Source organism: Aquarana catesbeiana, linkage group LG06 (assembly GCF_042186555.1).
Source record: "Aquarana catesbeiana isolate 2022-GZ linkage group LG06, ASM4218655v1, whole genome shotgun sequence".
Lineage (NCBI taxonomy): Eukaryota > Metazoa > Chordata > Amphibia > Anura > Ranidae > Aquarana > Aquarana catesbeiana.
The window spans coordinates 62,424,439-62,451,898 of NC_133329.1; the positions used below are offsets into that span (position 1 = coordinate 62,424,439).

Genomic DNA, 27,460 nt, shown 5'->3' on the forward strand with positions numbered 1-27,460 from the left:
TGGGTCCTGCCCCGGGGGACATGGATCAATGCAAAGGTTTTAAAAACGGCCGTTTTTTCAGGAGCAGTGATTTTAATAATGCTTAAAGTCAAACAATAAAAGTGTAATATCCCTTTAAATTTCGTACCTGGGGGGTGTCTATAGTATGCCTGTAAAGGGGCGCATGTTTCCCGTGTTTAGAACAGTCTGACAGCAAAATGACATTTCGAAGGAAAAATTTCATTTAAAACTACCCGCGGCTATTGCATTGCCGACAATACACATAGAAGTTCATTGATAAAAACGGCATGGGAATTCAACACAGGGAAACCCCGAACCAAAATTTAAAAAAAAACGACGTGGGAGTCCCCAAAATTCCATACCAGGCCATTCAGGTCTGGTATGGATATTAAGGGGAACCCCGGCCAAAATTAAAAAAAAAAATGACCTTCAGGTCTGGTATGGATTTTAACCACTTAAGGACCGCCTAACGCCGATTTACGTCGGCAAGGCGGCACGGGCAGGCAAAATCACGTACATGTACGTGATTTGCCTCCCGCGGGTGGGGGGTCCGATCGGACCCCCCCCCCGGTGCCCGAGGCGGTCCCATTTTGTCCCACGGCGATCGGAGGTGAGGGGGAGGCCATCCGTTCGTGGCCCCCCCCTCGCGATCGCCGCCGGCCAATCAGATTACTTCCTTTGCTGCTGTATGCTAAACAGCAGCAAAGGAAATGATGTCATCTCTCCTCGGCTCGGTATTCCGTTGCAGCGCCGAGGAGAGAAGACATCACTGTGAGTGCACCAACACTACACAACACAGTAGAACATGCCAGGCACACAAAACACCCCGATCGCCCCCCGATCCCCCCCAATCACCCCCCCCTCCCTGTCACAAACTGACACCAGCAGTTTTTTTTTTTTTTTTTCTGATTACTGCATTGGTGTCAGTTTGTGACAGTTACTGTGTTGGGACAGTTAGTATTACCCCCCTTTAGGTCTAGGGTACCCCCCTAACCCCCCCTAATAAAGTTTTAACCCCTTGATCACCGCCTGTCATCAGTGTCACTAAGCGATCATTTTTCTGATCGCTGTATTAGTGTCGCTGGTGACGCTAGTTAGTGAGGTAAATATTTAGGTTCGCCGTCAGCGTTTTATAGCGACAGGGACCCCCATATACTACCTAATAAATGTTTTAACCCCTTGATTGCCCCCTAGTTAACCCTTTCACCACTGATCACCGTATAACTGTTACGGGTGACGCTGGTTAGTTTGTTTATTTTTTATAGTGTCAGGGCACCCGCCGTTTATTACCGAATAAAGGTTTAGCCCCCCGGTCGCCCGGCGGTGATATGTGTCGCCCCAGGCAGCGTCAGATTAGCGCCAGTACCGCTAACACCCACGCACGCAGCATACGCCTCCCTTAGTGGTATAGTATCTGTACGGATCAATATCTGATCCGATCAGATCTATACTAGCGTCCCCAGCAGTTTAGGGTTCCCAAAAACGCAGTGTTAGCGGGATCAGCCCAGATACCTGCTAGCACCTGCGTTTTGTCCCTCCGCCCGGCCCACCCAAGTGCAGTATCGATTGATCACTGTCACTTACAAAACACTAAACGCATAACTGCAGCGTTCGCAGAGTCAGGCCTGATCCCTGCGATCGCTAACATTTTTTTTGGTAGCATTTTGGTGAGCTGGCAAGCACCAGCCCCAGGCAGCGTCAGGTTAGCGCCAGTACCACTAACACCCACGCACGCACCGTACAGCTCCCTTAGTGGTATAGTATCTGATCGGATCAATATCTGGTCCGATCAGATCTATACTAGCGTCCCCAGCAGTTTAGGGTTCCCAAAAACGCAGTGTTAGCGGGATCAGCCCAGATACCTGCTAGCACCTGCGTTGTGCCCCTCCGCCCGGCCCAGCCCACCCAAGTGCAGTATCGATCGATCACTGTCACTTACAAGGCACTAAACGCATAACTGCAGCGTTCGCAGAGTCAGGCCTGATCCCTGCGATCGCTAACAGTTTTTTTGGTAGCATTTTGGTGAACTAGCAAGCATCAGCCCCAGGCAGCATCAGATTAGCGCCAATACCACTAACACCCACGCACGCAGCATACACCTCCCTTAGTGGTATAGTATCTGAACGGATCAATATCTGATCCGATCAGATCTATACTGGCGTCCCCAGCAGTTTAGGGTTCCCAAAAACGCAGTGTTAGCGGGATTAGCCCAGATACCTGCTAGCACCTGCGTTTTGCCCTCCGCCCGGCCCAGCCCAGCCCACCCAAGTGCAGTATCGATCGATCACTGTCACTTACAAAACACTAAACGCATAACTGCAGCGTTTGCAGAGTCAGGCCTGATCCCTGCGATCGCTAACAGTTTTTTTGGAAGCTTTTTATTGAACTGGCAAGCACCAGCGGCCTAGTATACCCCGGTCGTAGTCAAACCAGCGCTGCAGTAACACTTGGTGACGTGGCGAGTCCCATAAGTGCAGTTCAAGCTGGTGAGGTGGCAAGCACAAGTAGTGTCCCGCTGCCACCAAAAAGACAAACACAGGCCCGTCATGCCCATAGTGCCCTTCCTGCTGCATTCGCCAATCCTAATTGGGAACACACCGCTTCTGCAGCGCCCGTACTTCCCCCATTCACATCCCCAACCAAATGCAGTCAGCTGCATGAGAGGCATTTTTATGTGCTCCCGAGTACCCCTACCCAACAAACCCCCCCAAAAAGATGTTGTGTCTGCAGCAAGCGCGGATATAGGCGTGACACCCACTATTATTGTCCCTCCTGTCCTGACAATCCTGGTCTTTGCATTGGTGAATGTTTTGAACGCTACCATTCACTAGTTGAGTATTAGCGTAGGGTACTGCATTGCACAGACTAGGCGCACTTTCACAGGGTCTCCCAAGATGCCATCGCATTTTGAGAGACCCGAACCTGGAACCGGTTACCGTTATAAAAGTTAGTTACAAAAAAAGTGTAAAAAAAAAAAAATATATATAAAATAAAAAAAAATAGTTGTCGTTTTATTGTTCTCTCTCTCTATTCTCTCTCTCTATTGTTCTGCTCTTTTTTTACTGTATTCTATTCTGCAGTGTTTTATTGTTATTGTTATTGTTATTATGTTTTATCATGTTTGTTTTTCAGGTGTGTAATTATTTATACTTTACCGTTTACTGTGCTTTATTGTTAACCATTTTTTTGTCTTCAGGTACGCCATTCACAACTTTGAGTGGTTATACCAGAATGATGCCTGCTGGTTTAGGTATCATCTTGGTATCATTCTTTTCAGCCAGCAGTCGGCTTTCATGTAAAAGCAATCCTAGCGGCTAATTAGCCTCTAGACTGCCTTTACAAGCCGTGGGAGGGAATACCCCCCCCCACCGTCTTCCGTGTTTTTCTCTGGCTCTCCTGTCTCAACAGGGAACCTGAGAATGCAGCCGGTGATTCAGCCAGCTGACCATAGAGCTGATCAGAGACAAGAGTGGCTCCAAACATCTCTATGGCCTAAGAAACCGGAAGCTACGAGCATTTTATGACTTAGATTTCGCCGGATGTAAATAGCGCCATTGGGAAATTGGGGAAGCATTTTATCACACCGATCTTGGTGTGGTCAGATGCTTTGAGGGCAGAGGAGAGATCTAGGGTCTAATAGACCCCAATTTTTTCAAAAAAGAGTACCTGTCACTACCTATTGCTATCATAGGGGATATTTACATTCCCCGAGATAACAATAAAAATGATTTAAAAAAAAAAAAATGAAAGGAACAGTTTAAAAATAAGATAAAAAAGCAAAAAAATAATAAAGAAAAAAAAAAAAAAAAAAAAAAAGCACCCCTGTCGCCCCCTGTTCTTGCGCTAAGGCGAACGCAAGCGGCGGTCTGTCGTCAAATGTAAACAGTAATTGCACCATGCATGTGAGGTATCGTCGCGAAGGTCAGATTGAGGGCAGTAATTTTAGCAGTAGACCTCCTCTGCAAATCTAAAGTGGTAACCTGTAAAGGCTTTTAAAGGCTTTTAAAAATGTATTTATTTTGTTGCCACTGCACGTTTGTGCGCAATTGTAAAGCATGTCATGTTTGGTATCCATGTACTCGGCCTAAGATCATCTTTTTTATTTCATCAAACATTTGGGCAATATAGTGTGTTTTAGTGCATTAAAATTTAAAAAAGTGTGTTTTTTCCCCAAAAAAATGCGTTTGAAAAATCGCTGCGCAAATACTGTGTGAAAAAAAAAAATGAAACACCCACCATTTTAATCTGTAGGGCATTTGCTTTAAAAAAATATATAATGTTTGGGGGTTCAAAGTAATTTTCTTGCAAAAAAAAAAAAACTTTTTCATGTAAAAAATAAGTGTCAGAAAGGGCTTTGTCTTCAAGTGGTTAGAAGAGTGGGTAATGTGTGACATAAGCTTCTAAATGTTGTGCATAAAATGCCAGGACAGTTCAAAACCCCCCAAATGACCCCATTTTGGAAAGTAGACACCCCAAGCTATTTGCTGAGAGGCATGTCGAGTCCATGGAATATTTTATATTGCGACACAAGTTGCGGGAAAGAGACAAATTTTTTTTTTTTTTTTTTTGCACAAAGTTGTCACTAAATGATATATTGCTCAAACATGCCATGGGAATATGTGAAATTACACCCCAAAATACATTCTGCTGCTTCTCCTGAGTACGGGGATACCACATGTGTGAGACTTTTTGGGAGCCTAGCCGCGTACGGGACCCCGAAAACCAAGCACCGCCTTCAGGCTTTCTAAGGGCGTGAATTTTTGATTTCACTCTTCACTGCCTATCACAGTTTCGGAGGCAATGGAATGCCCAGGTGGCACAAACCCCCCCCAAATGACCCCATTTTGGAAAGTAGACACCCCAAGCTATTTGCTGAGAGGTATAGTGAGTATTTTGCAGACCTCACTTTTTGTCACAAAGTTTTGAAATTTGAAAAAAGAAAAAAAAAAAAAGTTTTTTCTTGTCTTTCTTCATTTTCAAAAACAAATGAGAGCTGCAAAATACTCACCATGCCTCTCAGCAAATAGCTTGGGGTGTCTACTTTCCAAAATGGGGTCATTTGGGGGGTTTTGTGCCACCTGGGCATTCCATGGCCTCCGAAACGGTGATAGGCAGTGAAGAGTAAAATCAAAAATTCACGCCCTTAAAAACGCTGAAGGCGGTGATTGGTTTTCGGGGCCCCGTACGCGGCTAGGCTCCCAAAAAGTCCCACACATGTGGTATCCCCATACTCAGGAGAAGCAGCTAAATGTATTTTGGGGTGCAATTCCACATAGGCCCATGGCCTGTGTGAGCAATATATCATTTAGTGACAACTTTGTGCAAAAAAAAAAAAAAAGTGTCACTTTCCCGCAACTTGTGTCAAAATATAAAATATTCCATGGACTCAATATGCCTCTCAGCAAATAGCTTGGGGTGTCTACTTTCCAAAATGGGGTCATTTGGGGGGGTTGTGCCACCTGGGCATTCCATGGCCTCCGAAACTGTGATAGGCAGTGAAGAGTGAAATCAAAAAGTTACACCCTTAGAAATCCTGAAGGCGGTGATTGGTTTTCGGGGTCCCATACGCGGCTAGGCTCCCAAAAAGTCCCACACATGTGGTATCCCCGTACTCAGGAGAAGTAGATGAATATATTTTGGGGTGCAATTCCACATAGGCCCATGGCCTGTGTGAGCAATATATCATTTAGTGACAACTTTTTGTAAATATTTTTTTTTTTTTTTGTCATTATTCAATCACTTGGGACAAAAAAAATAAATATTCAATGGGTTCAACATGCCTCTCAGCAATTTCCTTGGGGTGTCTACTTTCCAAAATGGGGTCATTTGTGGGGGTTTTGTACTGCCCTGCCATTTTAGCACCTCAAGAAATGACATAGGCAGTCATAAACTAAAAGCTGTGTAAATTCCAGAAAATGTACCCTAGTTTGTAGACGCTATAACTTTTGCGCAAACCAATAAATATACGCTTATTGACATTTTTTTTACCAAAGACATGTGGCCGAATACATTTTGGCCTAAATGTATGACTAAAATTGAGTTTATTGGATTTTTTTATAACAAAAAGTAGAAAATATAATTTTTTTTCAAAATTTTCGGTCTTTTTCCGTTTATAGCGCAAAAAATAAAAACTGCAGAGGTGATCAAATACCATCAAAAGAAAGCTCTATTTGTGGGAAGAAAAGGACGCAAATTTCGTTTGGGTACAGCATTGCATAACCGCGCAATTAGCAGTTAAAGCGACGCAGTGCCAAATTGGAAAAAGACCTCTGGTCCTTAGGCAGCATAATGGTCCGGGGCTCAAGTGGTTAAGGGGAACCCTGCGCCAAAAAAAAAACGGCGTGGGGTCCCCCCAAAAATCAATACCAGACCCTTATCCGAGCACGCAACCTGGCAGGCCGCAGGAAAAGAGGGGGGGGACGAGAGTGCGCCCCCCCTCCTGAACCGTACCAGGCCACATGCCCTCAACATTGGGAGGGTGCTTTGGGGTAGCTCCCCAAAACACCTTGTCCCCATGTTGATGAGGACAAGGGCCTCATCCCCACAACCCTGGCCGGTGGTTGTGGGGGTCTGCGGGCGGGGGGCTTATCGGAATCTGGAAGCCCCCTTTAACAAGGGGACCCCCAGATCCCGCCCCCCTCCGTGTGAAATGGTAAGGGGGTACTTACCCCTACCATTTCACTAAAAAACTGTCAAAAATGTTATGCCGAATTTGCCGCGAACACCCCAAATTGTTCGCTGTTCGGCGAACTTGCGAACAGCCAATGTTCGAGTTGAACATGAGTTTGACTCAAACTCGAAGCTCATCCCTACTGGTGACTAGATAAAACAAGGGCAAAGCAAGGACAGACTAGGAGTATATGGGATATGTCAGCAAATGAGCAGGGGTTTTCTTAAATTCCTTTGGTCTGCTGGAAGAACCTATATATTCGGGGGGAGTCAGGTGATCAGTGTTCTGTGTCACCTGGATGGCTGTCTGGGTTGACATGTGTTGTGCTGCCCAGGCTGCTAGGCCAGAGATTGGGCCTATCCTGGGGACATCTGGCTGCTAGGCTATCTGAGGGCCTATCCAGAAGCAAGAGAGCAGTGTAGGGTTGGTATTGCGGCTTGCAGTCCAACCAGAAGTGATGGTTCTGCCGCCGGAGAACCTGTCGTGGTCAGAGGTAGAGGGGAAGCTGTTGGCACTAAGGGACCATCCACCTTATTACCAGGGACCACAGTGAGTAGCTGAAGCAAGTACCAGAGCAGTATTCTCACCAACCGGGGACGGTGAAGAATTGGGAAACTTCAGAAGGTATCAAGCCAGGGACCCAGCTAGTGGGGTGACGCTTGAGGAGAATCTGGGGTGCCAAGCCAGGGACCCAGCAGGAAAGCAGGGTGATGCTTGAGGAAGATACTAAAGTAAGAAGATTAGAAGAGCTAACGGGATTCAGTGGCAGTGAATCAGCAAGTCTAGTGAGAGAGACTGGGAGCTCAGTGGGTTTGAGAATCTACAAGAAGTGACTGTAGAGAAAGTAAAGGAGTTTGTTACAATTTGTGTTAGGAACTGTTGTAAGACTGTTTCCATAGGAGACAGTGTTCCTATACATGCAGATGTGGTATCTTGCTGAATGCCTTTCCCTGCATGGCTGTTTACCTGTAGAAGTTTAGACTGCTAAATGACATTGCAACTACCTAAGGTTGTCCTGGCCCTAACCCTCTCTCCCAAAGTTCTGTTAAGAGAAATAAAATCTCTTTTGCTTTCAAGAAGTGTCAGGCGCCCATGAATCTACCTTGAATTACACCCACTATGCCTTGAACCCCACTCTATACAGAAGGATGTCAGCTGTCCCTGACTCTGGAGGTTCTCATTAGACTAAAGGAGGCCTGGGACTTTGCTACATACCAATAACTCTTCAATTGCAGAGAACTTTCACCTGGATTTTTTGGAAACCTGACAGGGTTGGTTACATGCTGGTAACGTGGCAGCCTTCTAATGTAAACAAACAGTAGGTGCTAAAGCATACCTCCCAACTTTTTGAGATGGGAATGAGAGACACCTATCTGCAAAAGTATGCAGGCATAGGACACGCCCCTTGTCACACCCCCCTTAAAGGATAATTGTACAAAAAAAACAAGATTGGTTAATGCCACAAGTGTTTTTTTACCTCTACTATTCCTTTATATTGGCTTTTGGAATTTACAAATGCAGCAATTTAGAATTTGGATGAAAGGTTCAGCTCTGGAAAACACTTTTTGATAGATAAAAAGTGCATTTTAAATACAACTATATAGAGCAGACCAAAATGAGGGACAAATGAGGAGGAATGAGGGACAGAGGGACATTGCTATAAATCAGGGACAGTCCCTCGAAATCAGGGACAGTTGGGAGCTATGCTAAAGTCCCCATGTGACATTAGTGATTTGCAACAGGAAATTTGAAAATGCAGGAGGACATACTCCTGCTTTAAGTGTGTCACTCCCTCACTGGCTTTAGGAGTGATACCTTGCTGTTGAAAATGCTGCAGGGCTTATGTCACCAGTGAGAGAGCAACAAAAATAGGATTTTTATAACAGCTTACCTGTAAAATCCTTTTCTTTTGAGGTACATCACGGGACACAGAGCCTCAGTAATTACTGATGGGTTATATAGGGTATCATTAGGTGATTGGACACTGGTCACACCCTAGACAGGAAGTTCAACCCCCTATATAACCCCTCCCCTTCCTGGGGATACCTCAGTTTTGTAGCAAAGCAATATAAGTGTATTAGAAGAGGGGCGGGACCTCTGTGTCCCGTGATGTACCTCAAAAGAAAAGGATTTTACAGTTAAGCTGTTATAAAAATCCTATTTTCTTTCTCGTACATCACGGGACACAGAGCCTCAGTAATTACTGATGGGATGTCCCAGAGCAATGCTATTTGAAGGGAGGGGACCACACAAAGTAGGGTGTAATCAGACCTGAGGATCTAATTCCGCTGCCTGCAGCACACTACGCCCAAAGGCGATATCCTAATGCCTTCCCACATCCACCTGATAAAATCTGTAGAATGTATGGACTGAAGACCAGGTTGCAGTCTTGCAGATTTGAGCCATAGAGGCCCGGTGATGCACCGCCCAAGAAGCACTAATAGCCCTTGTGGAGTGTGCCTTGATTTGAAAAGGTGGAATTTTCTGTTTCAAACCGTAAGCTTAAATAATCATTTGTCGAATCCATCTTGAAATGGAAGACTTGGTGCTGCCTGTCCTCTATTGGGACCTTCTGGCAGTACGAACAAAACATCTGTTTTGCGAATTTGAGCAATTGCTTCCAGATAGGCCTTGACTGCTCTTACTACATCCAAATAATGTAGTGACCTTTCTTCCGTAGAACAGGGATCTAGAAAAAAAGGAAGGTAGAACAATATCTTGGTTTAGATAAAAATCTGAAACCACTTTCGGTAGAAAGCTAGGATGAGGGCGCAATACCACTCTATCCTTGTGTATGATTAAATAAGACTCTTTACAGAAAAGAGCTGCTAATTCCGATACTCTTCTAGTAGAAGAAATGGCTACCAGAAAAAATTAACTTTCTTGTCAACAAGACCAAGGGAATTGGACGTATTGGTTCAAAAGGCTGTTTCTGTAAAACTGACAGAACCAAATTCAAGTCCCAGGGGTTTAGGGGCGCCCTAACCAGAGGGTTAAGACACGTTACCCCCTGTATAAAGCTTTGGACTAAAGAATGCGAAGCAAGCGGCCGTTGAAATAATACTGACAAGGCCGAGACCTGGCCCTTGATGGTACTCAAGGCCAGCTTCATTTCTAATACCCTTTGTAGAAAGTCAAGAATTCTACTTATGACATATTTTCTGGGATGCCAAGCCCTGGATACACACCAGGAGATCTAAGCTTTCCAGACTCTTATGATAAATCATTCTGGAAGCTGGCTTTCTTGCATTGATTAAGGTACAAATCACAGGACCTGAAAGCCCACAACTCTTCAGAACGTGGGTTTCAATAGCCAGCGTTTGTAAGGCAGGATGGAACACTGGACCTTGGGATAGCAGGTCTGGACGTGACGGTAGGGTCCACGGGGGACCTACTGCCATCTTTACTATTTCTGCATACCAAGCTCTTCTGGCCATGATGGGCCAGCAGAAGTACCGACTTCCTTTCCTGCCTGATCCTGCGAAAAAGTCGTGGCAGTAACAGAATAGGAGGAAATGTAGAAATCAGGGAGAATTGATGCCATGGAGTCACCAACGCATCTGTCCCGCATGCAAGAGGATCCCTTGTTCTTGACACAAAGTTATCAAACTTGTTGTTGAACCTGGATGCAAAGAGGTCTACATCCAGATCCCCTCATCTTTGGCATATGGCCAAGAAAACGTCAGGGAGGGTGAAGAGACCATTCCCCTAGGAATAACTGCCGGTGACTCAAGTAGTCCGCCTGCCAGTTCTCTACTCCTGGAATGAAGATTGCCGATATGCACGGCACATGCTTCTGCCCAGATTAAGATCTGGTTTACTTCTCCCTGGGCTGCACGACTCCTGGTGCCTCCCTGGTGATTGATATAAGGCACTGCTGTGGCATTGTCGGACTGCATCCTGACAGGGCAACCCTGTAACCTGCGTGTCCAGGCCTTTAGGGCTAGATTTCTTTCACAGAGTAAAGATGCGATTAAGGCCACCAGTCTTTTCTCTAATCCATTAATGGTAGAGGAAAGAACCTCTTGTGTAATGTATACAAGGGCTGAAGTGCCAGAAGCAGCTGCAGCCCCTGACCCCCGAGGGCTCACCCTGGCCAGCTACCCCTTGGTCCTTCAGGGGGGAAGGTGCTGCAGAAGGGGGGTCCTCAGAGCCTGAGGGAGTCCCTTAGAGCCCCTATTCTTCGGGGTATATGTACCTCTTTTGCCCCTAGTGCAAAACACAAAAAGCAGAGGCACTACCAGAATGCACTCACTGCTAAGCAATGTAGTTCAGCAACTGCTGCTGCTACCATGTCTCAGTCTGGTGCTCAAGTAAATGTTTGCCTGGGAATGCCTGTGTCTCCCACCTCACATGCGCCCGTCTGCTCTGTGTCCCTTCATAAGCCGTGTGCATCTGAAAAGAGTGCACCTTATAGCCTGTATGCAGCCTGCAATGTGAGCGTTTCACCACGCCGACATTGCGTTAACGCTCCACTCCCCCCGCCACCCCTCCCGTCCCCCCTTCGTCCTTTTTTAAAAAAGACTGTTTCCCGCATGAGCCGAGGCTCTAGATCCTAGGATAGCATGGAGGGGGCGGGTCGGAGGAGAGAGGAGGGCCGGTGGATGGGAAGCCGCTGTAATGGCGGCGGCAGAGTGCGGTGCGGCATACTACAGCTTCCCCTAAGCCGTGGGGGGAGAATCCCTGTAGGAAAAATCCCCCCTACCCACATCCTACCTGGAGCATGGCTTGGAGGAGCGTACAGCATGGACACTGAGACAAGACAGATCAAGCATGAAAAGGTATGTGCTCTTGGCAGCCTCCGGTGGTGACTATAGACATAGCATACATTTACTTAAAGGAAAAACCTTATAAGAACTGGAAAAATTCTTAAGGCGTCTCCCTTACCTTATCCAGCTGCAGGGTTCTGTTTGCAACAGACCCAATCTTCACCTCTCACGGTGGGCTCCGTTTAGAGAAAAAACCTTCAGAGACTGGGGCCCCCTATGAATAGGAGGATCCACAGTTCTCGCCCCGTAAAGCACCCCGCCAGGGATATGGCTGAAAAAACCAAATACTGGATCCCGGGGTCCAGCTCTCTAAAAAGAGAAGCGTTACAGGTAAAACCTTGTTTCTTCGGACACGAGGCTCGGGTACCATCCAATTCGGCCTGGAAAATACACTTTGAATGGATCCGGCTGCATGGCTTGCTCCAGTATAGGATATTCCTGTGGAGCTCAGCACAGCATCTTCTTCATGACCAACACCTAAGACACTAGCGAAAAAACTGAGGTATCCCCAGGAAGGGGAGGGGTTATATAAGGGGTTGAACTTCCTGTCTAGGGTGTGACCAGTGTCCAATCACCTAATGATACCCTATAACCCATCAGTGATTACTGAGGCTCTGTGTCCCGTGATGTACGAGAAAGAAATCAAAGCAGATGAGTGTGTCACATCCTTGCTGTGCTCTTCAGGGGAGTTCTCATCTGAAACAGGATTGCTAGTGTGACAGGTAACTGAAAAACTGCTTCAAAGCCTCTGTTGTGATATTTGAGAATTAAAGGAGTGCTAAAGTCCCATTTGGTACATTAGGTATTAATAAAGAGCATTAATCACTTTCTCAAAACACTGTATTTGGTGGTGGCAGAGGGTTTAAAGATGATACATGAGCTTCGTGCTAATTGCAAAAGTGAAAGAACATGTCTCTGGCCAACCTTTAAACGTGCATGATCACCAACTGATCAACACAGCGCAGATAAACTCTGCACCATCCAGTGACCAGCAGGGAGGAATAGGATCATCTAAAGAGATGCCAAGGATGTGTTCTTTTCACTCAGGCTCGTCGCTCATTGTCACTTACACTGTCTGCTCTCAGTACATCTGTATATAGAAAAAGGCTATTAAAGGGGTTGTAAAGGTAAAAATTTTTTCACCTTAATGCATTCTATGCATTAAGGTGAAAAAACTTCTGACAATACCGCCGCCCCCAGCCCCCCCGTTTTACTTACCTGACGCCTCGAAAGTCAGCTTTGCGTTCCCGACATCTATTCCTCCGCTCACCCTGGCCGCTGATTGGCTACAGTGGATGGATTGGAAGCAGCGCAGCCATTGGCTCGCGCTGCTGTCAATCACATCCAATGACGCGGCGCGCTGGGGGGCGGGGCCGAGTGATACAGTGAGCGGCTATAGCCGCCGGCTGTATTACGGGAGCGCGCCCGCAAGCACTAACCACCATGCGAGGGAGCTCGCATTAAGGTGATTAATGCTTGCGGGGAGGAGCTGAAACAGCCGCCGAGGGACCCCAGAAGACCAGGTTCGGGGCCACTCTGTGCAGAACGAGCTGCACAGTGAAGGTAAGTATAACATGTTTGTTATTTTTAAAAAAAAAAAAAATTTACCTTTACAACCCCTTTAAGAGACAGTGCTGAATAAGTAACTTAATGCAAATGGGGATCTCTGGAATGATTCTAAGGTATTTATGGGGACTAAATGAACACAGGAAAGAAACAGCTGAGAATTGAAACTTGAAGCATATATGAAATTTTTGTATTTTTACTATAGTTACTGTGCAGTACATGCAGCTACTGGGGTCAGTGATGGTCAGTGGTAGTTTGTTTTAAAACCCCTTAACTGAATGTTATGGATATGTACAGTAAATACTTGGATGTCCATAGTCTGGACACAGGTGCACTTTAAAAGTAAACAGTAAATAATGACACCTTTTAAAGACAGTTCCTGATATCCCGGCTGATCCAGAGATTCGTGTGTCCAGGTCACTCGTACTTTAGAACCAGGACCCATGAAGTGTTTCCAAGGGATCGTACAGATACTGTTGCATCGAGATGTGTAATCGCTGTCATACTTTATATCCTCAGTAGACGGCAGTTCTTGGTTATTTCCAACTCCGCAGGTCCATTTTATTTGGATATCTCTGGGATAAAAGTTCTCCAGAGTTAAAGAACACAAAACATTTCCTGAGTCATCCAGGGAGAGATCTATAGGGCCTTTTACTGACGGCTTTTCTGGAAAATGAAGTGAATACGGTCATTATTAGTAAATTATTTAACAAACATCCTATATCAGCAGGTAAAGTCTATATACAGTGCCTTGAAAAAGTATCCATACCCCTTGAAATTTTCTAAATTTTCCCATGTTACAACCAAAAACATAAATGTATTTTATTGGGATTTTATGTAATAGATCAACACAAAGTGGCACATAATTGTGAAGTGGAAGGAAAACGATAAATGGTTTTACATTTCTTTTTTATAAATAAATATGTAAAAAGTGTGGTGTGTATTTGTATTCAGCCTCCCTGAGTCAATTCTTTGTAGAACCACCTTTCACTGTAATTACAGCTGCAAGTCTTTTTGGGGATGTCTCTACGAGCTTTGCACATCTAGAAAGTGACATTTTTGCCCATTCTTCTTTGCAAAATAGCTCAAGCTTTGTCAGACTGGATAGAGAGCGTCTATGAACAGCATATTCTCAATAGGATTTAGGTCTGGACTTTGACTGGGCCATTCTAACACATGAATAAGCTTTAATCTAAACCATTCCATTGTAGCTCTGGCTGTATGTTTAGGGTCGTTGTCCTGCTGGAAGGTGAACCTCCGCCCCAGTCTCAAGTCTTTTGCAGAATCTAACAGATTTTCTTCTAAGATTGCCCTGTATTTGGCTCCATCCATCTTCCCATCAACTCTGACCAGCTTCCCTGTCCCTGCTGAAGAAAAGCATCCCCACAACATGATGCTGCCACCACCATGTTTCACGGTGGGGATGGTGTGTTCAGGGTCATGTGCAGTGTTAGTTTTCCACCACACATAGGGTTTTGCTTTTAGGCCAAAAAGTACTATTTTGGTCTCATCTGACCAGAGCACCTTCTTCTACATGTTTGCTGTGTCCCCCACATGGCTTCTCGCAAACTGCAAACAGGACTTTTCATTGCTTTCTTTCAACAATGGCTTTCTTCTTGCCACTCTTCCATAAAGGTCAGATTTGTGGAGTGCACGACTAATAGTTGTCCTGTGGACAGATTCTCCCACCTGAGCTGTGGATCTCTGCAGCTCCTCCAGAGTTACCATGGGCCTCTTGGCTGCTTCTCTGATTAATGCTCTCCTGTCAGTTTACGTGGATGGCCATGTCTTGGTAGGTTTGTAGTTGTGCCATACTCTTTCCATTTTCGGATGATGGATTGAACAGTGCTCCATGAGATGTTCAAAACTTGGGATATTTTTTATAACCTAACCCTGCTTTAAACTTCTCCACAACTTTATCCCTGACCTGTCTGGTGTGTTCCTTGTCCTTCATGATGCTGTTTGTTCACTAAGGTTCTCTAAAAATCCTCTGAGGGCCTCACAGATCAGCTGTATTTATACTGAGATTAAATTACACACAGGTGGACTCTATTTACTAATTAGGTGACTTCTGAAGGCAATTGGTTCCACTAGATTTTAGTTAGGCTCCTTTCACACTGAGGCGCTTTGCAGGCACTAAAGTGCTAAAAATAGCGCCTGCAAAGCACCCTGAAAGAGCTGCTCAATGCACTCAATGCACACACTGGAGCAGTGCGCTTGCAGGGCGGTCATAAAAGTCCTGCAAGCCGCATCTTTGGAGCGCATTAGGAGCGGTGTATTTACCGCTCCTAAAGCGCCCCTTTGCTTTGAAAACAATGGGGCAGTGCTGCAAACCCGCCCGCAAAGCCCCGCTGGTTTTAACCCTTTTTCGGCTGCTAGCGGGGGGTTAAAACCGCCCTGCTAGTGCCGCTAAAACGACGGTAAAGCAGCGCTATATTTAGCGCCGCTGTACCGCCGGCGCCTGCACGCCTCAGTGTGAAAGTAGCCTTAGGGGTATCAGAGTAAAGGGAGCTGAATACAAATATGCCACACTTTTCAGATATTTATTTGGAAAAAAGAAAAGGAAAACATTTATCATTTCCACTTAACTATTATGTGCCACTTTGGTCTATTGAATAAAATCCCAATAAAATACATTTACATTTTTTGGTTTTAACATGATAAAATGTGAAAAATTTCAAGGGGTATGAATACGTTTTCAATGCACTGTAAACCCTAACAGTAAACGTCTCTTATTTCCTCCCTCCCTGTGGTCTGTTAAAAATTAAATTGTAACCAATGATTTGAACACCTGCACAATGCTATTAACCACTTTCCTACTGGGCACTTTTACCCCCTTCCTGCCCAGGCCAATTTTCAGCTTTCAGCGCTGTCACACTTTGAATGATAATTGCGTGGTCATGCAACACTGTACTCAAATTACATTTTTTATCATTTTTTTTTTTTTTACACAAATAGAGCTTTCTTTTGGTGGTATAATCACCACTGGGGTTTTTATTTTTTGCTAAATGAAAAAAGACCGAAAAATTTGAAAATAAAGAAAACAAAAACTTTTTCACAGTTTGTTATAACATTTTGCAAACAGGTAATCTTTCTCCTTAACTGATGGGCACTGATAGGCTGCACTTATGGGCATTGATGAGGCGGCACTGATGAGGAGGAACTGATGAGGCTGCACTGATAGGCAGCACCAATGGGCACTGATAGGCGAAACTGATAGGCAGCACTGATGGGCACTGATGAGGCGGCACTATTGAGGAGGCACTGATGAGGCTGCACTGATAGGCAGTGCTGATGGGCACTGATAAGGCACTGATAGGCAAAACTGATAGGCATTGATTGGCAGCCCTGGTGGGCAGAGATTTGCAGCATTGGTGGGCACAGATTTGCAGCACTGGCGGGACTGCACTGATAATCAGTGCCCTGATTATCAGTGTAGATGTCCCTTTTAGAGAAGGCGGTTATCAGCTCTCTTCTCCATTCCTCATGTTGTCAGCCTTAGGAAAGGAGTGCCGATAACCAGCATCTGTTTACCTCCGTGATCAGCTGTGATTGGACACAGCTGATCACGTGGTAAAGAGCCACCGATTGGGTCTTTACCTAAATCTGTGTCCCGGAGGATATTACAATCACAGAGTGTGACGCCCGTGCCCAGCAGCAGACGCGCAGCGAGCGTGATCACGGGATGTTGTCATATGACGGCGTCCCAGAACTAGGTGATCACTCTGTAGCCATCATTCGGCTATAGTGCGGTCGACAAGCGGTTAACCTACACAGGGCAGCTGCTCTTTCTCAATGCAAACACATTGACTTATGGATCTATATGGCGGGAGTGCGCTATTCCTTTTTATGCTAGGAACGCCAGTATTGGGATTGTAATTTATATCCAGCTGTCTTGTAGAGGATGTAGGACAGTTCTAGCCAATGGAGGTTTGGAGCCTCTCGCCCTGACACTGGAAAAATATAATTTACCCACGAAGTGCATATGGAGGATGTAAGTGGTTTGGCAGCTTTATTGTTGAGCCATACTATATGGGAGATATTTATAGCTTCACACAGTTTATAACATTGTTGTCTTGATTCTTTAGATTGTGATACATTTCCCTGAGGAAGACTTTTTTTGAAATAAGCATGTTGAAACGCGTTGGAATTCCACTACTCGACGTCACGGTTTTCTGTTTGTGGTGATTGTATCGTGTAGTATGATGTATCACTCTCTTCCAATTTTCTCTTTATGCAATGCACTTTTTTAACAAATATGCCATGCTATATCATGATTCAAGTTCTACCTATTTATTTGTATTTGATGTAATTAAATTTATATGTATAATAAATGTATTTTTTACTTAAGTTTATAATTTTCATTGCCTTAAAAATTCCAAATAGAGGTTTATGTAGTTTTTTTGAAGTATATATGGGATGATGGCAATGACACATCCATACCACTGGAGTCAATTATATTTTTGTTCCATATAATCAGGGTGGATAATACACCCATACCTCGATCTTGACTCAAGTGGTTGGATGTGGACCCTTTGAAGGTACACAATAATAATTTTTGTGATTTTGGTTCACTTATTTTGTTCTCCTCATGGAATCTTCTATTGTGGGAGATTAGTGCTCCCTAAATCAAGAGAGGTTCTTTTGACCTTTTGATTCATTATTTATTCATATCTCTGTTTGGCTACTTGGACGCCACCGGGGGGAAATCATGGGGGATATGCAGGGAGGAGAATGGGAGGAGTTTATGGCCAATATTCAGAAGAGCTATCAAGGGAAAGAGCAGGTTATCTCTGACTTGTCCTCTCTCTTTTCTAGTCTTACCAAAATTCTGGAAAAGAAATCTGCCCTACATTGGCATATCGAATCTCTAGGGAGATATATCAGGGAGGGTATAAACCCTATTGGTTTGAGAATCCAAATATTTCCTACACTAGATAATATCTCCAAAGAGTTAAAAAATAATTGGGAGAGCAAACTGAATGATTGCTCTATGAATCTCATGTTACTACTACAGAATGAATACAGACAGCAGCTAGAGGGCATGAATGTGGAAATCAGCACATTATATGCCTGGCTTTAGCCACTTAAAAAGCATGAGGAATATGCTGTTCATGAAAAGAAATTAAAAGATCATTTGGAGACCTTCGGTAAAGCCATCCTCATCAAAAAAGAGAAGAAATACTGGAGGGATAAAATGCTTTTGGAGAGGGTAGGGCCTATAGGTGGAATATAGATAAAAAATCCAAAAAGAGAAATCCAAGAACCCCATACTATGATAATGTCAATAAATCCAATGATTATCTGACACACCCTCTAACTCTTCCTCCTCAGTTTCCTCACATACAGGTCAATTCCTTGGTAAAAGAAAGGGACCCTTTTCAAAACAACAAGAAATGGAGGGAGAGATCAAACACAGTAATATAAAATGTACCACGGATCCGCAATCTATGGAACCATCACGGGGTGGGAGAGGCGGCGGATCTAGTACAGTGAAAGGTGCACCCTATGGGAATTCAAGAGGCCCCTCCTCTAACCAAGGCAAAGGTAACAAGAAAGATCAGGGGGCCTACCCTAAGACTCAGCAAACACAACTTGATAGTTTTTTAGACAAGAACAGCGCACCACCACCCACTCCGTTGCCTCTGACACAATTATTGATGATACCCGTGATACCTCCAGCCCAGAAGGAAGATTGAATGACATCAATCTTTCCTCACATTCTCTGACAACAGCTGAACGAGAGGTATTATCCTTGGGTCTCTCCTTTTGCCCCAATCGGAATATGGACAGTTTTGAGACTATCAAGGATATTCACCTATTCGCTAGGAAGCTGTTGCTCAAAAGTCTCTATACCAAACAGACAATCACTGAACGTGAAATAGCACCTAATTTAAAAGCGGCTGATTTTAGAGCCCTAAGAGATTTGAATCTATTACTGCAAGAAAACAATGCCATGGAAGACCATTGGGAGGAAGAACTAGACATTGGAGAAAGTGAGGGGGAGGGGACAGGAGAGGAGGAGGGGAAACCAATTAGGTACACAGATAAAAAATTCAAAAAGAAATCACACAAGTTTCCACCCAATTAACCTCAACCCAGCGATAGCTCTATTTGTAAAACAGACTACTAGAGAAATTGAAGAACTAGGTAGGCAGACGATTAGAAATAATCTTAGTCCGGAACTTCGACATGCACTGCAAACCCTTAAAAATGACGTGGACATTACAATCAAGGCATCGGATAAAGGGGGAAACATTGTCCTGATGGACAATGTAAATTATGAAAAGATGTGTCTTAACATACTTAACAATACTAAATGTTATAAAAAAATTTCTCGAGCATTGGTTGATAGATTTAATCACGAATTCCTATGCCTCATTGACGAATCCCTCAATGAGGGTGCCATCAACAAAGACATGTGGGAGTTTATATGAACACGGCATCCCCGTCTACCTACATTTTATGCCATGCCGAAGGTGCGCAAAAAACTGGATGACCCGGGGAGACCAATTATCTCTAGCAACGGCTCCATCACGGAGGGCATTCGTCAAATTATAGATTACCATCTTAGGCCCCATGTCATGGATCTGCCCTCCTACACAAGGGATACGATCCATCTACTACAAATTTTAGACAACTTGGTGATCCCTGACTCCGCCCTATTGGTCACCATAGATGTGGAATCACTTTATAATAGCATCCCGCATGTTGCAGGAATTATTGCCATTGGATGCGTCCTTAAGCAACGGGCTACCACAGATTGGAAGTTCAATGCTTTTGTGCTCCAGATGCTAGAGTTCATTCTAAAGCATAACACCTTTTTGTTTAAGGGCTCCCACTACCTCCAGGTACAGGGGGTGGCTATGGGGACTTGCTGTGCACCCTCTTATGCCAACGTGTACCTGGGGGAGTGGGAGAAGGCTTTCCTACTGGGAGAAAGGTCATCCATGCATGTGGCAGAGATACATTGATGACATATTTATTATCTGGGACGGTCCAGAAAACAAACTTAGAGACTGTCAGAGTTGCATGACATATGACCCCGAAGAGGTCAATTTTTTGGATATTACCATTTCCAAAGACCACATCGGGGGACTCTCGAGTAGGCTATACAGGAAGGAAACTGCTGGTAACACGCTGCTACACGCAGACAGCTTCCATCCAGAGCCACTCAAGAAATCAATCCCATTCAGTCAGTTCCTGAGGCTTAAAAGGAACTGCAGTACATATGAAGATTTCCAACGAGAGTCTGATGAACTTACTATCAGACTAATGGATAGAGGGTATACAAAATCAGCACTGAAAAAGGCCTTTAATCATGTTAAAAACATTGACAGACGGAATTTGATTTTTAAACCAAAAAATCCAAGGAAAGAGGACACAACGACCAGAATTATTATGAGATTCTCTAATGAACACAACCAGATAAGGAAAATCATCTCTAAGCACTGGCCAATTCTCATGGAGGATCCTATCTTGGGGAGTTTGGTTACATCTAGGCCCCAGATTACATATAAACCCTTTTTGGATGGCTTTAGTTCGGGTAAGACCGACTAAAAGCCACATTTTGTCCCCCCTGACCATGTCCAGAAATGGACCATGTCCATTTCTATATGCCAAAAATACCCCTATTTTTCCTGACTATTCTGCCCCATGGGGTATCCTTTGTGAACCCCTGGGTCGCTAGAAAGTATCTAGACACAAGATATATTACTTGAAGGGTTTTTATATACTTATATATATGTGGTTTCTCTGTGACTCATTACCACTTGACCTGACCATATGCCTTTAGGCCAATCTCAAGCAGGGTTTTGAGGAGTACCACTATTGTTTGTCTATTTTATTTATATATTCGTTTCATTTTTTTATTTTTCACCTTTTAGTGATTATCATGACCACTAACAAGTAGTCTGTTTTATCTTCCATCTAGGTCATCCTCCGTGCATCTTGAGGGTTCCCAGTGTAGGGGTGAGATGGTTGCTATTTTCTTCCTCTTGATCTCCCCAGTGGGGAAGGGTATTTACCCTATCCGTCCTACCCCTACCTGACACAGGGGGGCTGTGGTGCCCTCCTTGTACACCACGGAAATATTACCCCAATGCTTAAAAATATATTTCAAGCAGGGGTCTCCTTGTGTCAGTGGTTATTAGTCCTTTGGTTTTCCCCTCCCCACTCTGGGTATCCCAGAGTGGTGGAGTGTGATTACCCTATTATGTGTCCCAGACCCAACGGTCGGTGGGCACACTTCCCCTGTTGCTTCCATCCAGCCACTGTTCCCCAGGCCGTACCGCTGACTAGGATGTACCATCCTGTCAAACGGACATTTCGGCCACCATTCATTCCATCCATGGGGCGGGGGGTGTTTCCCTGTTGGGTGTGACGCCGCATCTGCCACGCCTATGGCGTGGAAATTATCGCGATGTCACCTCATCCCAGTGTGTTTCCTCCTTCCATCTATGGGCGCGGCCCTTTTCCATCATAGTGGCCTACCCATCATGTCTGCTGTGTATATGCGTGACGCACGTCTCTGCAACACGCATGCGTGGTGTCGGCGGCGGCTGCCTGTGTTGTGGGACGCACAGCGTCATCATGCTGGATTGCCTGGTCTGTTGGTGTGGTGATGGGTCGCGCCGCGTCATTGGCTGACGCAGCGGCCCATCCCCGCCCACATTATTAAAAAGGACACCTGGGACTTATATATTTGAATAGGAGAAGGTGGTTTTCTTATTACCCCCTTTTCCTTATAATTGTCTTTTTGTCCTTTCTTCTCATTACCCCCTCTTTCACTCTGCTCTATACAGCCATCAAATACTTTATGCTAGGAACGCCAGTATTGGGATTGTAATTTATATCCAGCCGTCTTGTAGAGGATGTAGGACAGTTCTAGCCAATGGAGGATTGGAGCCTCTTGCGCTGACACTGGAAAAATATCATTTACCCACGAAGTGCATATGGAGGATGTAAGTGGTTTGGCAGCTTTATTGTTGAGCCATACTATATGGGAGATATTTATAGCTTCACACAGTTTATAACATTGTTGTCTTGGATTCTTTAGATTGTGATACATTTCCCTGAGGAAGACTTTTTTTGAAATAAGCATGTTGAAACGCATTGGAATTCCACTATTCGACGCCACGATTTTATGTTTGTGGTGATTGTATCGTGTAGTATGATGTATCACTCTCTTCCAATTTTCTCTTTATGCAATGCACTTTAACAATTATGCCATGCTATATCATGATTCAAGTTCTACCTATTTATTCGTATTTGATGTAACTAAATTTATTTGTATAATAAACGTATTTTTTACTTACGTTTATAGTTTTCATTGCCTTAAAAATCCCAAATAGAGGTTTACGTAGTTTTTTTGAAGTATATACGGGATGATAGCAATGACACATCCATACCACTGGAGTCAATTATATTTTTGAACCTACACAGGGCAGCTGCGCTTTCTGAATGCAAACACATTGACTTATGGATCTATATGGAGGGAGTGCGCTATTCGCTTTTTAAATCTGCATAAAGGTGAGTTTATCAGTGAACATTAAATGATCCTATAAGGTGTTATTGATGAATAAACACCAATAATATATATGTTAAATAAATGTATCAACCATTAACAATCAAAAAAATATATAAATACAAAGTGCTAAGGTGCTTAGTATAAAGTGTAATCCGTGAATTCAAAAAATATGATACCCCTCTCTGCTTTATATACAGGGCCGTCTTTAAAATTGATTGGACCCTAGGCAAACATTTTCTTGCCCCCTCCCTCATGCAATTTCCCTCTCCACCTGCTCCGAGACATACAATAAATCGCAGCTAGGCCCAAAATCAGTTTACTGAATCAGATCAGGCAGCAATTGCGATTGGTTGCCAGAGGTATCATTACTGCTCACTGACTGGCTGCTAGAGGTTGCAGCACACATTATGACGATTATTTGCTAGAGGTTACAGCACATGACTTCTGCTTGTTGATTGGTTGCTAGAGATTACTGTACATCAATACTGCTCACTGATTGGTTGCTAGAGGTTACTGGACATCCTTACCACTAATTGGTTGCTAAAGGTTACTGCACATTATCACTGCTCACTGATTTGTTGCTAGAGGTTACTGCCAGTCTGGGGCCATTTACATATTAATGCCACTGCTATATACATATCAATGCTGTCGGTCCACAGCTATTTGCATATTTAATGATGTCTCTATTTACATATCGATGCAGGTTATTTACATGTAAACACAGAGTCTTCAGGTAAGTCATCTGTACATGGCAATAGGTCAGAGCTGGGCAGCATTAGTAACAGAACTCCACACTGAGATATTGTGACACAGCGCGGGACTAAAATTTCAAGGGATAAGGGAACTTAAACTGGGGTAGTTGGCAAGTATGAGGCAGCTGCTTTGGCCCCACAACAATGATGGGCCCAGGGCAGCTGTGCCTTTTGCCCTGCCTTAAAGATCGCCCTGTTTATATACATGTGAGCTCTGTGAGTCTGGACCTAATGGGGAAGGGTCACAATTCACAGGCAATGGATTGAAGTGGATTAGCACTGCAGCACTTCACCAACACTTTCCTTAACACTGGTGGTGTTCAAATGGAAGAATAATTGATTATTTGCACAATTTATATTTCAATAGACTCTATATAGGAGCATTAGTTTGTTTTTGTCACTAATTTATTTCACCATATTTTTTTGAATTCACGGATTACACTTTATATTAACCACTTTGTATTTATACAGTATATATTTTTTGATTATTAATAGTTGATACATTTATTTCATTATATATATATGTGTATTATTGGTGTTTATTCATCAATAACACCTTATAGCAGGGGTCCTCAAAGTTTTTAAACAGGGGGGCCAGTTCATGGTTCCTCAGACTGTTGGGGGGTTGGACTATAGTTTGAAAATAATATGAACGAATTCCTATGCACACATCTTGTTTTGTAATGCAAAAAAAAGGAACAAACAATACAATATTTAAAATAAGTTGTTTGGAGGAAGAAAAATGCTGACTATGCCCCTAAGAACACCATCCCTACAGTCAATCATGGAGGTGGAAACATGATGCTTTGGGGCTGTTTTTCTGCTAAAGGTACAGACTGACTTTGAACCTCCACCCCGTCTCAAGTCATTTGCAGACTCTAACAGGTTTTCTTCTAAGATTGCCCTGTATTTGGCTCCATCCATCTTCCCATCAACTCTGATTAGCTTCCCTGTCCCTGCTGAAGAAAAGCATCCCCACAACATGATGCTGCCACCACCATGTTTCACGGTGGGGATGGTGTGTTCAGGGAGATGTGCAGTGTTAATTTTCCATCACATAGCGTTTTGCTTCTTGGCCAAAAAGTTCAATTTTGGTCTCATCTGACCAGAGCACCTTCTTCCACATGTTTGCTGTGTCCCCCACATGGCTTCTTGCAAACTGCAAAACAGGACTTCTTATGGCTTTCTTTCAACATTGACTTTCTTCTTGCTACTCTTCCATAAAGGTCTCTGCAGCTCCTCCAGAGTTACCATGGGCCTCGTGGCTGCTTATCTAATTAATTCTCTCCTTGCCTGGCCTGTCAGTTTAGGTGGACGGCGATGTCTTGGTAGGTTTGCAGTTGTGTCATAGTCTTTCCATTTTCAGGTGATGGATTGAACAGAGCTCAGTGAGATGTTCAAAGCTTGGGATTTTTTTTTATAACCTAACCCTCCTTTAACCACTTCAGCCCCAGAAGGATTTACCCCCTTCCTGACCATTTTTTGCGATACGGCACTGCGTCGCTTTAACTGACAATTGCGACGTTGTACCCAAACAAAATTGATGTCCTTTTTTCCCACAAATAGAGTTTCCTTGTACCTTGTAGGTATTTGATCACCTCTTTGGTTTTTATTTTTGCACTATAAACAAAAAAAAGCAACAATTTTGAAAACGACACAGTGGGGTTGATTTACTAAAGGTAAATCCACTCTGCACTACAAGTGCACTTGAAAGTGCAGTCTCTGTAGATCGCTGTAGATATGAGGGAAAGCTCTGAAATTAGGGGAAGCTCTGCTGATTTTATCATCCAATCGTGTGCAAGCAAAAATTCTGTTCTTGCATGTCCCCCTCAGATCTACAGCATTTGCACTTGAAAGTGCACTTGTAGTGCAAAGTGGATTTACCTTTCGTAAATAACCCCCAATATTTTTTATATTCTGCTATATTACATATCCAAAAATGAAATATAAAAAAACAAATGTATTCATCAGTTTAGGCCAATATGTATTCTGCTACATATTTTTGTTAAAAAAAAATGCAACAAGCGTATATTGATTGATTTGCGCAAAAGTTATAGCGTCTACAAAATAGGAGAACAATTTAGGGATTTTTTATTTATTTTTATTGTTTTTACTGGTAATGGCGGCGATCTGCGTTTCTTAGCATAACTGTGACATTGCGGCAGAAAAATCTGACCCTAAGTGACACTTTTTGGGGACCAGTGACACCAATACAGTGCTATAAAAATGCACTGATCCCTGTATAAATGGCACTGGCAGGGAAGGGGTTAACACTAGGGGGCAATCAAGGGGTTAAGTGTTCCCTTAGAAGTGTTTCTAACTGTATGGGGGATGAGCTGCCTGGGAGAAGAGAGAGATCACTTTTCCTGATCACTAGAAACAGCTGATCTCTCTCTCCTCCCCTGTCAGAACAGGGATCTGCTTTGTTTACAAAGGCAGATCCCTGTTCTGCCTCTCTTTCCCGGGTGGCCAGCGCACATCAATTCTGCTGGACCTACAGGCGATCTCCCACGGCACACGCCTGCAGTACCACATGCACAGAACGACGTAGGGGTGCGCTGGTTTGCGCAGCCGAGCCTCCTTGCCGCAGTATATATGCAGAAGGCGGTAGGCAAGTGGTTAAACTTCTCTACAACTCTATCCCTGACCTGTCTGGTGTGTTCCTTGGCCTTTATTAAGCTGTTTGTTTACTAAGCCTGTGAGGATTTCACAGAACAGCTGTATTTATACTGATATTAAATTACACACAGGTGGACTCTATTTACTAATTAGGTGACTTCTGAAGGCAATTGTTTCCACTAGATTTTAGTAAGGGGGATCAGAGTAAAGGGGGTGGAATACAAATACGCCACACTTTTCAAATATTTATTTGTAAAAAATTTTGAAAACCATTTATCATTTTCCTTCCACTTCACAATTATGTGCCTTTGTGTTGGTCTATCACATAAAATCCCAATAAAATACATTTAAGTTTTTGGTTGTAACGTGACAAAATGTGAAAAATTTTAAGGGGTATGAATACTACTTTTTCAAGGCACTTTATGTATGTATGTATGTACGTATGTTTTATATATATATATATATATATATATATATATATATGTACAGTTGTGCTCGGAAGTTTACATACCCTGGCAGAATTTATGATTTCTTGGCCATTTTTCAGAGAATATGAATAACACAAAAACATTTCTTTCACTCATGGATAGTGTTTGGCTGAAGCCATTTAATATCAATCAACTGCGTTTACTCTTTTAAAATCATAATGGCAACAGAAACTACCCAAATGACCCTGATTAAAAGTTTACATAACCCAGTTCTTAATACCGTGTATTGCTCCCTTTAACATCAATGACAGCTTGAAGTCTTCTGTGGTATTTGTGGATGAGGCTCTTTATCTTCTCAGATGGTAAAGCTGCCCATTCCTCTTGGCAAAAAGCCTCCAGTTCCTGTAAATTCTTGGGCTGTCTTGCATGAACTTCACGTTTGAGATCTCCCCAAAGTGGCTCAATCATATTGAGGTCAGGAGACTGAGATGGCCACTCCAGAGCCTTCACTTTGCTCTGATGTAGCCAATGACAAGTCGACTTGGCCTTGTGTTTTGGTTTATTGTCATGTTGGAATGTCCAAGTACGTCCCATGTGCAGCTTCCTGGCTGATGAATGCAAATGCTTCTCCAGTACTTTTTGATAACATATTGCATTCATCTTGCCATCAGTTTTGACCAAATTTCCTGTGTCTTTGTAGCTCACACATCCCCAAAACATCAGCGATCCACCTCCGTGTTTCACAGTAGGAATGGTGTCATTCCATCATAGGCCTCGTTGACTCCTCTCCAAATGTAGCGTTTATGGTTGTGGCCAAAAAGCTAAATTTTGGTCTCATCACTCCAAATGACTTTGTGCCAGAAGGTTTGAGGCTTGTCTATGTGCTGTTTGGCGTATTGTAAGCGGGATACTTTGTGCCATTTGCGTAGTAATGACTTTCTTCTGGTGACTCGACGATGCAGCCTATCTTTCTTCAAGTGCCTCCTTATTGTGCATCTTGAAACAGCCACATCACATGTATTTCACCTGAAGTTAATTGTGGGTTTTTCTTTGCATCCCAAACAATTTTCCTGGCAGTTGTGGCTGAAATTTTAGTTGGTCTACCTGACCGTGGTTTGTTTTTAACA

General features: G+C 43.7%; 1 protein-coding gene across 2 annotated transcripts in view; it reads right to left on the reverse strand.

The window, feature by feature from the left end:
• LOC141148554 (uncharacterized) overlaps positions 1–27,460 on the reverse strand; it is a 456,462-nt gene that overhangs the window by 38,122 nt on the left and 390,880 nt on the right. For both annotated transcript variants that reach the window (XM_073636103.1, XM_073636104.1), the window contains one exon: positions 13,369–13,671. In XM_073636103.1, coding sequence (XP_073492204.1) covers positions 13,369–13,671 — 303 coding nt within the window. The remainder of the gene's footprint in view (positions 1–13,368; positions 13,672–27,460) is intronic.